Below are 13,173 nucleotides of genomic sequence, written 5' to 3'. Positions count from 1 at the left end.
GTAGGCAGATTCTCAATAATGTCTCCGAGGAGCTCGAGGTGTGCAGGGCCAATAGCGTTGATGTCGCTGCCGGTGTCAGGAAGCCAGCGCAAACTGGTTGGCTTGTCGGCAGACACGAGCTGTGTGTTGACGGCTATGGTAGCCCCTTCACGGGAGGACGCGGCACGTTGCAGCTTCAGCTGACCGACAGTCCTCTTAGAAGCAGACGGACACATGGATAAGAAGTGACCGGTGCGTTGGCAGCCGTTGCATTTGCGATCCGCAGCAGGGCAGGGTCGCTTGCTTTGAGCGGTGCGGCCACAGTTGGGACACTTGTCCGGCGAGGGCTTGCTGCCAGACTTGGAATCCTTGGCTTCGGGTGCCCGAGCTTGCTTGGATGCCATTCCTTTCTGCTTCTTATAGCTGGAACGAACGGCACTCACGGACGCGTCTCCAGTGGCCTGACTGGGGATACGTGACGAGGTTTGACTGGCAGCCTCCTCGGCGCGGCATAGGTCGACGCAGGTTGCCAGGGTTAGATCCTTCATTGCCAGCAGCTTGTGTCGAACGTCATCCTGCAGGATGCCGGTAACAATGCGGTCTCGCAGAATTTCATCCGTGTTAGCCTGGAGCGACTGCTGGCATGTTTGACACATACGCCCTGAGCATGTCGAACAGACATCCAACCCGGAGAAGTTGCACGCATGAAACAACTCCCTCAGGGATGTGTACCACGCGTCGAACGTCTCTCCAGGTTGCTGGGCACGGCGGTAAAATTCAATCCTGTCCAGCAGGGGGTTGCGCTGGCGCCGGATGAACTTGCGTAGTTCAACCATGGCCTCCGGGACGTCATGGGTGTTTGGCACCACAATCACACCTTCACGCACGAAACGTCTCAGGTCCTCATCCAAGGCCTGCCTAAACGCGGCCATCCTTGTCTCGCGGGGCTGCGCTGACAACAGCTGACACCGGGAGTAGTCCTCCCAGGCCTCGCTCCACGATACAAATTCAGCTAGATTCGCCGACGACAACAATATGGGCCGATCCACAGCGACGAGCTTGGTGGATGGAGCGGGAGCAGACGAAGCAGGTGCACTCGTGCTGCTTGCTGATCCTTGCGACATTGACTGCAACAGAGTTTGGAGCTGCGCATCGCGCTGGGCAGATGCTTGCACTTGAGCTTGGATCAGCTGCACCAGTTGGTTGATGTCCGGCTGTGACTTAGCACCATCCGCCATGGCGAAATCACAACTATCGATATCGTACTACAAGGCTACGAAAAAATTCTAGAGCTTCGAAACGGACAATTTTCGAAGCGAAACGAAAACGGGCAGAGAGCAACACTACAGGTGGGCTACTCTACAACTGCAATGGAACTACTAGTATACTAAGACTACAGGTAAAGTAAGATGTTCACTGCGCCATGTTGTGTCAACAAACGCAAACACACGAGGTAGGGTTTGTGACTTATCTTTCAGAAGACAAAGAGAAAAGACTTCTTGTCCATAGCAAAGGACAGGCAGAAAACCATGATGCGTGTGTGTACTAGTATGCGTACACACGCGAGTGCAAAAGGGCAATGCGTACAACAGGCAGAACATAATGGATACACCAGTGCTGAATGTGACACTGGTCACCATCTAGTTACATTGAAGTTACGCACCAAGCATTTCCATAAGGTTCGCTGCAAGTCTTTGGCTGTGCGACCGTTCGACGTGGCGCGACTGCGGAACCCTGACGTCTCGGAAAAGTATTCAGTGGCGACTGAGAATCGTTTCAGCTTGCTGCAGGACCAGTACAATGAGGAATGCACACCAGATGAGTTGTGGGATCAGATTCAAGCGGTAGTTATGGAGGTTGCGGAGGAAGTAGTTGGGCGCAGAGGAAGGAAAAAGCCTCCCAAGCCCTGGATCAGTGAGAAGGTGATAGCTCTGGCAGAAAGAAAGCGTATAACCAGATGCACTGGTAAGGACCAAGAATACAAGGATCTGAAACTAGAAGTGCGCCGAAGGATTCGCTGTGACAGGAGAAAGTGGTTAGAGGATAAATGTAAACACATTGAATCTTCTGGGAGGAACCATGATGTCCGAGAGGTATTCAACACCATTAAATCCATTAAAAAATCATCATTCCGGCCAAATCAAGCATGTATCAATGCTGCTGATGGCACGACCCTGACGGAGAAGGAAGATGTATTGCTGCGGTGGTGTGAATATGGGCAGCAGCTATTTGGCCAGCTGTCAGGAGATCAAGGGTGTTCGGCCTCGGCGGAGAATGGTGCGGAGGAGCTTCCATCGCCACTGATTACCCCTGAGCCTGTGCCTCTCTTGGCTGCGCGAGCCATATTGTCCTTGAAGAAGAGAAAACTCCTGGACTTGATGGGATCGTGGCGGAACTGATTCAGCATGCATCCTCAGTTTGTGTTCTATTCCTACATAAACTTTGTTTGGAGATTTGGAAAACAGGGAGATTGCCAGGAGCGTGGAAACGTCAAGAAATCGTCGTGCTACCTAAAGCTGGATCAGCTAAGGAGTGTTCCAACTATCGGACCATTGTTCTGATGTCACATGCAAGCAAGATCCTTCTTACAATTTTCTTGAATCGTATGAAAGAGAAGATAGAGGCTGAGTTACCAGATGAGCAGGCTGGTTTTCGAGCTGGTCGCAGTACTGTAGATATGCTCTTTGTTCTGCAAATCATTATCGAAAATTCTCTTGAATGGCAGAATCCTGTATCCATTGCATTTATCGATTATCGTAAAGCCTTTGACACAGTTAACCACTTACATCTTTTCGGTTGCCTTTTGGATTTTGGTTTCCTTCGCCATTTAGTTTGTTTGCTCCAGAATCTTTACACGGGGATGAGCGGAGTTATCAGATGGAATGGCTCGCACTCGCTAGAGTTCGCCATCAAGAAGGGTGTTGGGCAGGGCTGTATTTTGTCCCCACATCTATTTAGCCTGTATACTGAGAGTGTTATGCGTGTTGCTGATGTGGACAGTATCGGTTGTAGCATCGGAGGACGCCAGCTGTCGAACCTACGATATGCAGATGACACGGGATTGTGTGCACATCCATCAGAAGTGTCTACCCTCGCCAATGCTGTTAATGACGCTGGAAGAGAGAAGGGCCTGTCACTGAATCTGTCCAAAACCAAGATCATGCATATCGGAACCTGTACTGCTGGTGCAAACGATACTGCTTCAACGCCACTTGTGGTCGATGGAGAACGAATTGGAGAGGTGAGCAGTTTCAAGTATCTGGGATCCTGGAAGACAACAAACGGTGATTGTAGCCTCGATATTCGGTCAAGAATGGCGAAAGAGCGGATGCTGCAGTTAGTTGACATCTGGAAAGCCACAACATCTCCAGACAGCTGAAAATCCGGATAATGCATGCCCTTTGTGATCTGTCCTACTGTATGGAGCTGAGAGTTGGACTCACCGGAAGACAGATGAACGACGAATACAGGCAGCAGAAATGTGGTGCTACCGACGTCTGCTCAGAGTATCCTGGATGAAGAAGCGCACAAATGAAAGTATCCTGGTGGAGTTGGGAGTACAGAAACAGCTGCTAGCCAGGGTCAAGATACGCAGACTGACCTATTTCGGGCACACATGCCGCCCATCTGGCTGCGAGCTTGTACGTGACGTGATGTTTGGTGTCGTGGATGGTAAGAGAAAGCGTGGTCGTCCGAAGATAATATCGTTTCGTGGACTGGTATGTCTCTGCATGAGAATTGCCAGTTGGCATCTGACAGAGAACTCGCACTGTACATCTACTGATTACACAGCTGCATAATGCCGTTTATTTTTATTTTGAAACTCGGATGTTAAGCCATAAATAAATGTGGAAAGGAAGAAGACATATGGATACAAGTTAAGAATAACTCTCCATCACTGTAAGTATGCAGTCAGAAAGTGCAATAACTTTACTATCATTATTTTTTCGGCATCGCAGATGATGATGGTGATGATGATGATGTTGATGATCCCAGGCCCGCCTCACAGGAGAAGAGTGATGTGGTGTTCGCTAATCTCGTTTTCAATGGAAAGATTTCTTCTGCTGTTCGCTACCTGGCGCCAAACGCTTCTAGTGGAGTCCTTTCCATGAACGACATTGTGCATGATACCACGGGAGAGACGGTTCGTGACGCCCTGTTGAAGAAGCATCCGCCATCTGTTACACCGCCTGCCTCGGCTCTCTTGCCGGGTGATCCCGAGATTGTCAAGCAGGTCATCTTTCAACAAATAACCCCTGAGCTAATAAAGAAAATAGGCCGAGGCATGCAGGGTTCCTCTGGACCGTCTGGCCTGGACGCTGAGGCGTGGTGCCGAATGCTGACGTGCTATGACGCCTCGTCAAGGCGTTTGTGTTCATCCCTTGCTGCCGCGGGGAGGTGCATATGTACCGAGCGCCTTGCCGGTTGCGCGATGATTGGATTTACATCCGCTCGCCTAATACCCCTCGATAAGAAACCTGGCGTGCGCCCCATCGCTGTGGGCGAAGTGTACCGGCGTATCATTGGTCGTGCTATGATGTCAGTAGTGGAAAGTGATGTGCTGAGTGTTACAGCTCCTGTCCAACTCTGTGTGGGCGTTCCATCTGCCTGCGAAGCCGCCGCACACACAATTTCCCGTCTGTTCGCTGGCCCGGGGGTTGAGGGTGTCTTGCTTGTGGACGCCTCCAATGCATTTAATGCATTGAATAGGCAGGCTGCGCTACACAACATTCCGCGTCTCTGCCCCCCGCTTGCAACGGTGTTTCGTAACACGTATGGATCAGTTTCCCGCCTGTTTGTGTCTGGTGGAGGTGAAATCGAATCGCGTGAAGGCACGGCTCAGGGCGACCCACTGGCTATGGCAGCCTATGCTGTGGCGATCATGCCACTGGTCAGGCGCCTGGCTGCGACATGCCCCAGTGTTGTCCAATCTTGGTTCGCGGATGATGACTCGGGTGCAGGTCTTCTGGCTCGCCTTCGGAATTACTGGGATGAACTCCGGGCCATTGGCCCTGGTTATGGTTACTATCCGAACGCGTCCAAAACTGTTCTGATCACAAAGCCAGAGCATTTGGATAGGGCCAGAGAAATCTTCTTCGACAGTGGCATCCAGATTACCGCCGCTGGCAGCCGATTCCTCGGGGGCGCCCTAGGGTCAGAAGATTTCTGCCGCTCTTATATGGGGCAGTTGGCGGATAGATGGGCTGGTGACCTGCGCACCTTGTGTGAGATCGCCCCGACTCAACCTCATGCGACGTATACCGTCTTCTCCAAGGCCCTGTCATCACGGTGGACTTACCACTTGCGTTCAATGCCGTTCTCGACAGGCGTTTTGGAGGCCTTGGATGATATCCTCAGTGACCATTTCCTGCCGGATTTGCTGGGTCATGGAATTGCGCAGGCCAGCCACCAACGTCGGCTAATGGCTTTGCCTGTCCGGCATGGGGGCCTCGCCGTCCCCATATTGTCGAAGACGGCGGCTGGGGAACATCAGGCCTCTGTCAGTGCCACTGATCCTCTGGTTCAGCTTGCGCTATCATCGCCTTCGCCTGACTGTGCTGGTGCGTCACTGCCTCCGCCTGCGGGACCGCCTCTGCGTGATATTAACCAACCACCTATGGGACCACCCCCGCATCATTGTGCTAATATGTCACCGCCTCTGCCTGCTGGGTCGCCTTTGCCTGCCTGTGCTGATGCGTCGCTGCCTCGGCCTCCGCGGCCGCCTCCACCTGACTGTGCTGGTGCGTCGCTGCCTCCACCTGTGGGACGGCCCCTACCTGGCTTAGACCAACCACCGGTGCGACTGCCTTCGCCTGACCGTGCTGCCGTGTCACTGCCTCCGCCTGCGGAATCGCCTCTGCCTGACTGTACTCGTGCGTCGCTGCCTCCGCCTGGTCTAGACCAGCCACATGTGCGACCGCCTCCGCCTGATTATGCTGGCGCGTTGTCGCCTCCACCTGCGGGTCCGCCTCCGCCTGATCTTGACCAACTACCTGATGCCGTATCGTTCTCTGCGCTGCGTGCTGAGCCTGTTGCCGTGGGATTAGGCGTCGAAGAGCCTGGCGAGACTAATCCTAGTGGTCCGTGTGGTGTCGCTGAGGCTGTTGCTGCGGTGCGTGCTGGGCTGCGCCAGGTGAGAGCACAGCGGGACCAGATTTCGCGTGGTGTGCAGGCAGAGATTGGCCCTGGACTGTCTCCGTGCCAGCGGCTACTGTTAGAAACAGCGGGTGAGAAAGGCACCTCCAGCTGGCTGACCGCCCAACCGTCATACAATCAGCCAGTAACCATACTCAATAAATCTGATTTCCGGGATGCTCTCTGCTTCCGATATGGTTTGGAGCTGGATGGCCTCCCTGAGACTTGTGTTTGTGGAGCAACTCTAACCACTGAGCATGCAATGGCTTGTCCTACTGGCGGCTACACCATCGCACGCCATAATGATGTTCGCGATTTGCTGGCGGGTGTACTGTCGGAGGTATTGCCTGACGTGGAGGTGGAGCCGGTGCTAGCGCCATTTGATGGGGAGGATCTTCCCCATCGTACAGCCAACAGGAAATCCGAAGCTCGCCTCGATGTGAGGGCGCGGGGTTTCTGGTCCACGCAGCAGGAGGCTTTTTTTGATGTTCGGGTGACTCACCCAAAGCCAAACCTGCTGTCGCGTCCAGAAGTCCAGCGCCATCTCCAAAAGCATGAAGGCATGAAAAAGCGGGAATACGGAGCGCGTGTTGTGAATATAGACCGAGGCACGTTCACCCCGTTGGTCTTCGCCACGAATGGCATGTGTGGCCGGGAGGCAGACCGCTTTCTCAAGTGTCTTGCAGCCCAGTATGTCGATAAACACAGTGACTTGGCCTACTCGCTGGTTATGGGTCGATTGCGGTGCCTGCTCTCATTCACTTTGCTCCGTTGGGCAGTGACCTGTTTTCGTGGCTGCCGTAGCTCCTACCAGAAAAAGTCAGTCAAGAATTTCAGGAGTTATTGTTTGATGGGTCGTTAGATAGAGGCCGGTGTTTGTGAGACTGCAATCATTTAATGTTTCTTCCTCAGTGGTGTAGGTAGATTCTGTTTTGTAAGCATAGTAGGACTACTTTTGTTTTGTAAGTCAATCTCATTCTCCACGCTTTGCTGTCATTTGGTTATGTTTTAAAGTAGTTTTTATGACCTGATGTTTGTTTTTTATATTTGTAGTTCTATTGTTGACATCTTTTGTCTTTTCTTTGGGTTAAAAGGTTAACTTCATCCTCGTTTTCTTATTGCCTTGTATTGGAATTTGCCCATAAAAGTGGCTACGGTGTGATAATGCATTTTAATATTTCGTGTTTTAACATTATTTTCAGAAAATTGCTCTTACAATACCTTGCGTTTTATATTCATAATATTGTTGCCCGTAAAAGCGGCTTGGTCACATGATGATGATGATGATGATGATGATGATGATGATGATGATGATGCTGATGATCGCAAGCTAGCGACAGTGACAGTGATTCACTGCATATAAATTCGACACTTCCGAGGAACTTGGTATGCGCAGATCATGCACGCGCTGGTTCTTCCCCTGCAAGTGATGTAATAACTGATCCATCCTCTCAGATTCAAGGTGATGGCCTTGGCACCTCACGGGCTGGAGCGTCAACATCCAACATTCATCCCACAGGTTCTCAGGTGGAGCTCCTGGCTACCCTAGATGCTTCGGGTCCTGAGTCCTCTGGACAAGCGGCAGACAGCGGTGATGCCGGCACCTCGTCATTACCGGCCGGCGATTTCGGAGGCGCGGTTGGTCGGCCGGCTCATCGCATTGGTGGGCGGAGCGGGGTGGATCCTGCGCCCTCCCTGTTGCCAGGAGCTGCTGCTGTGGGGCAGGGCTCGGCCCAGCCTGCTGCTGCTGCTTCTCCGGCTGCCGCGGTCGCTCGGCAGACTTCTACATCACAGGTCTCTCCTGCGGGTGCCAGAGTTAATACTATGAGCAGTGATGATTCCCTATCTTCGAACACCTCCCTCAACAACGACATATCCCAAGCGTATGAGAAGGTGGTGACCTGGCGGAGAAACTTATTCAACGTTCCATTGGGCTCGGCTGGTGGTGATTTTGTTGACGTGCTCACTGGGCTCATCAAGGGTTTCACCAATGGCTCCTCATTACGACCAGTTGCATGGAAGGCCGTCGGTGTTGCCTGCCACCTGCTTCTCCAGCGTCCGCATGATTCTAAGATGATGTCAAACTATAGCGACCATTTACGGCGTCGACTCACTCTATGGAAATCTGGCCGAATAGATGATCTGACTACTGAAGGAGAGTCCCTTCAGGATCGTCTCAAGCCCCGGTACTCTACCTCGTCTGGTGGAGGAGAGAAGAGTGATATCACATTCAGCAACCTGGTATTTTCGGGAAAAATTAAGTCTGCCATTCGCTACCTGTCCAGTGATTCTTCCAATGATGTGCTGGGTATGACAGATGTAGTGGACGAAGAAACTGGAACTACCGTGAAGGAGGCACTGTTGCAAAAACATCCACCTGCTGCCGAGCCCCCGGTTTCGATACTTCTCGCCGGCGACCCGGAGCCAATCAACAGTATAGTGTTCCAGAAAATCACACCGGAGCTCATCCGACGTCTGGGCCGACAGATGAAGGGGTCCTCGGGCCCATCTGGTCTGGACTCTGACGCGTGGTGCCGGATGCTAACCTGTTATCGCAAATCGTCAGATGGTCTCTGTACTGCTCTTGCCAGCTTTGCCCAATGCCTGTGCTCGGAGGACTTGGATCCGGAACACCTATCCGCATTTACCGCCGCTAGACTTATTCCATTGGACAAACACCCAGGTGTGCGGCCGATTGCGGTGGGTGAAGTGTTCCGCCGGCTTGTGTGTCGTGCCGTTATGCGGGTGCTTGAGTCCGATGTACTGCGTGCTACTGCTCCCATGCAATTGTGCATTGGGGTGCCGTCTGCCTGTGAGGCAGGGGTTCATGCAATGCAGGAGTTGTTCGCACGAGAGGACACGGAAGGCATCTTGTTTGTAGATGCTACGAATGCGTTCAATTCATTGAATAGAAACGCGGCCCTCCATAACGTGCCCTATGTATGCCCCGCTATGGCAAAGGTGTTCCAGAACACGTACAGTTCTTCAATTCGTCTCTTCGTCTCCGGCGGCGGGGAGATTGAGTCACTGGAGGGTACTTGCCAGGGCGATCCGCTGGCCATGGCTCTGTATGGTATCGCTACAGTCCCGATGATTCGGCGCCTCCAGGAATCCAATCCATCTGTGGCTCAGGTTTGGTACGCGGACGACGATTCTGCAGGTGGCCGCGTTTCTTCATTGTCCACATACTGGGGAGACATAAGCCAACTGGGCCCTGACTATGGATACTTTCCAAACCCACAGAAATCAATGTTGCTGGTCAAGCCGGAGCATGAGGAAGAGGCCCAGCGCCTCTTCTCCGCCACTGGAGTTACCATCAAGACCAGCGGCAACCGTCACCTCGGCGGAGCGATTGGCAGTGAGGAGTTCTGCTCTGCCTTCATGGCCAAGAAGGTGGATAAATGGAAGCAGGTTCTGGATTCCCTGACGGGGATGGCTGTCACTCAGCCTCAGGCCGCATACACCGTTTTTACGAAGGGTCTGTCATCCACATGGACATACCACTTGCGTTGCTCACCTTGTTCGGCTGAGATACTGGCCGAGCTTGATGAGAGGATCAATGATTGCCTGATACCTGCCCTTCTGGGGGATGGCGTTCGTCCTGGTAGCCCTGAGAGAGAGCTGATGTCATTTCCAGTGCGTCTTGGTGGTTTGGCCCTCCCTCTGTTGCAGGATAGTGCACCAGCAGAGCTCGCAGCATCCTTGAGCATCACAAAGCCTCTTGTTCAGCTACTGTTGACTGGCACATATGCGAACCCTCCAAGCGTGCCTGGTGATATGGCAAGGAGCGATTTGTCGGATACTGCCCAGTCAGAGGGCTCCGGTGATACAACCCAGGAGGTTGCCGACCGAGTGAGGCTCTCCAATCATGATCCCGTCCGCGATGCTGTTGGGGACACCCGCCAGCTGGCACGCTCGACTCGGACAAGCAAAATGCGGAGCCTATGCAGCCGGCAACAAGACATTAAGGCGGACTTGAGCTCGGAGCAACAATTTCTTGTTGAAATCGCGTCCGAAAAGGGAGTATCGTCATGGTTGACTGTTGCCCCGCGGTGGCAAGATGGAACCATCCTGAGGAAATCCGACTTCCGTGATGCCCTGTGCATCCGCTATGGGCGAAGGTTGAGTGGGCTACCCGATTCATGTGTTTGTGGTGTGCCTCTCAGCCCCGCTCATGCACTTACCTGTGCCACTGGCGGCTATACCATTGCCCGTCACAATGAGGTGCGGGACTTGGTTGCTGGACTACTGAGGGAGGCTGGAGTGGTGGACGTAGAGACGGAGCCCCGGCTATTGCCCTGCAGCAGTGAGCATTTGCCTGGTGGTCGTTCCCTCAACCGATGCGCAGAAGCTCGTCTGGATGTGCGGGCTCGCGGCTTTTGGTCGTGGCAACAGGACGCTTACTTTGATGTGCGGATCACTCATCCCGCAGCGTCTGTGTTGTCTCGACCACAAGCCCTGAGTCAGCTGAAGTCTCACGAGCGAAACAAGAAAAATCAATACGCCAGCCGTGTGGTTAACGTGGAGCGCGGCTCCTTCACGCCACTTGTGTTCTCGACGTACGGCTTTAGTGGCCCAGAAACTACTCAATTCCTGAAATCATTGGCCTCCCTGTTTGTTGAGCGCCATACTGAACTGAAGTACCCACTAGTAATGGGCATACTACGCACCCGTTTGTCTTTCTGCTTGCTGCGATGGGCAGTCACCTGCTTCCGCGGTTGCCGCGGTTCGTACGGCAAGAGGCGACAGCCGAACTCATTTCTGGCCCAGTGCCGCCAGGCGGAGTAGGGTGCTGCCTTTGGCCTCAACTTAATATAATGCTATTTTGGTTTTTTCCCCTTTTATTACTCTGTGTTCATTGCTTGTTTTTGTATTGATTTACTTCCTTGACTGCTTTTGTGTTTCATCATTTTCCGGTTGGTTTTGTGTTGATTTCCCCTGTTCACTTTACATATTGTAATGATATACATTTGCTTTGCCCGTAAAAGAGGCTTTTCTCATGATGCTGATGATGATGATGATGATGATGATGATGATGATGATGATGATCCCCTATCCCCTACATAGGGTAGCCGCAGTGTCCGCTATTGTTCTGACAGGCTTTTGAAACTCCGGAAAGGGTGAAGTTCTTTCGAAAATCGGCACCAGAACACAAACCCAGCCAGGCCCAGATGACACCGAAGTGCGAAAATGAAAAACTGTTTAAAAGATGCGTTGCTCGAAGAAGCCGGCCAGCCACTGAATGCCGTACCAGCACGATGTTGCACGTCCGCACACAGCCAAAATCAATGCACGTGTGTTAGCAGCGCAGAGAAAGCAAAAGGGTTTGACATTCGGGTTGCCATTCAGCCGACTCAAAGTCCCAATCTCAACTTCGACGACTTGGTATTCTTCCACAGCCTGCAGGCAAACTTGTCACTTGTGACGAAGGAAACCAGAAAAAAGCTTCTGCAAGCTGTGGAAACGTGTTGGCATGAATACCCCGTTGCCAAGATGAGGAGCGTTTGCCTGTGTCTGTATGCCTCTTTCCATCACAGCATTCTGGAGAGTGGCAGAGACAACAACTAACAGCGCCACTGTGGAGGTCGTCAAGCTCACAGTTCGGGCAAAGAACTTGGCGATCTCCATATTTAGTTAGTGTTTTGGCAACTTCAGCGAGGATGCAGACTCGATATCATCATGGAGTGAGTCGTCATGAGATTCAGACAAAGAGTGAAGCTGGACTGCTTTGAAACGAGCTGTGTGACATCTGTAAATAACTATTCTTACATGACACGTGATCGTATCCTACGAATTGTCTAATCACCACCTTTCCCGCCGCGGGCATGATTGAGCCATCATGCCCGCTGCCCTTGGCAACACTGACGTCACTTTAGGTATGATTGACAACCATGCCCGTGGTCAAGTGGCAACGAGATGTAGCCAATAATGTGACAATGTGCGGGACAATGTGCGGGTTTTGAAGAAAGAAGTGGAAGTGCATGTAGAAAGGAATGTCGCTTGTCTTCTTGACTCTTGTTACTTCGTGTGTTCCGGCTGTGACTAGTGCAGAGTGACTTTTCACGGAACTGTGCTAGTCTTTGGCTTGTTTCAATGTTTGAGTAGGCTACGTTCCGTGCGTGCGCATGGGTCAAGTAAGAAATCCAATCATACACGGTCTGTCGGGCTTGCTGGCTGAATCATGCCCTCGCTCCCAGCCCTCGGGCCTACGGCCCTCGGGCTGGGAGCTCAGGCATGATTCAGCCATCAAGCCCTCCAGACCGTGTATGATTATATACATCTCTCAAATGCTGCTGTGTTTTCCACGTTTCAAAGTGTGTTTGTAGCCATAGAATGCTTTAGACTGAACTGTAAATATGCAATGAAGTTTTGCTTACGGAGGAAGTACGTCATTAGTGGATTGTGTTCGTTCTCAGTGACGTATACATACATCATTAATGATAAAATATTTAATCATGTTTGTGAACAGAGAGTACTTTACCCACTTTGTTGATGTGCATGTTCAGAAATCTCGCAAGCAACCCAAAGTGCTCGGGCAGGCAGAGGAAATATTGGCACAACTGCATGACAACATCCAAGAGCCATTCTCAACAAGTCGGGAGTTCTCTCGACAGCTTTGTGCTGCTAGCCACGTAGAGTATGATGACGATGAAGACAGCATCAACACCGCACAAATCCGTCGATATCGCAAGATCCTCAATGCGTATGGTCTGGTATGTACATACTCTGCAGATTGAGTAATTTCAATTTTCTTGCAGTAGATGCATTTCATGTTATGATGTATGTCATCTACGTCATGTACATCTCTAAGGGGTCGTTGCAAAAGTGTTTTATCGTCCCTGAAATGAACATCGCTCATTTCTTACTCGCACACCCTCCACTCCCTATGAAACAAACGCAGCTTGCTATGCTGGATGATGAAAATTGCATGCATGTATATGTACTCATGTACATATGTATAGTATCGGTCGACTTGTGATTTTTTCCCGATTTATTGGAAACTGGCACCCTACCTTTTTGGTGTCCCCCTCACATAGTAGACATTCAGCCAGGTTTATA

At 51.8% G+C, this 13,173-nt stretch overlaps 1 protein-coding gene across 1 annotated transcript in view; it reads left to right on the top strand.

The window, feature by feature from the left end:
• LOC135827278 (uncharacterized) overlaps positions 1-13,173 on the top strand; it is an 86,996-nt gene that overhangs the window by 59,476 nt on the left and 14,347 nt on the right. Inside the window, exon 7 of the mRNA XM_065339807.1 lies at positions 12,621-12,827. Within this exon, the coding sequence (XP_065195879.1) occupies positions 12,621-12,827 (207 nt within the window). The remainder of the gene's footprint in view (positions 1-12,620; positions 12,828-13,173) is intronic.

The sequence above is a fragment of the Sycon ciliatum genome, chromosome 11 (genome assembly GCF_964019385.1).
Source record: "Sycon ciliatum chromosome 11, ocSycCili1.1, whole genome shotgun sequence".
Lineage (NCBI taxonomy): Eukaryota > Metazoa > Porifera > Calcarea > Leucosolenida > Sycettidae > Sycon > Sycon ciliatum.
Note: the sequence above shows the minus strand (reverse complement) of the source record. Positions and strands in the feature narration are given on the sequence as shown.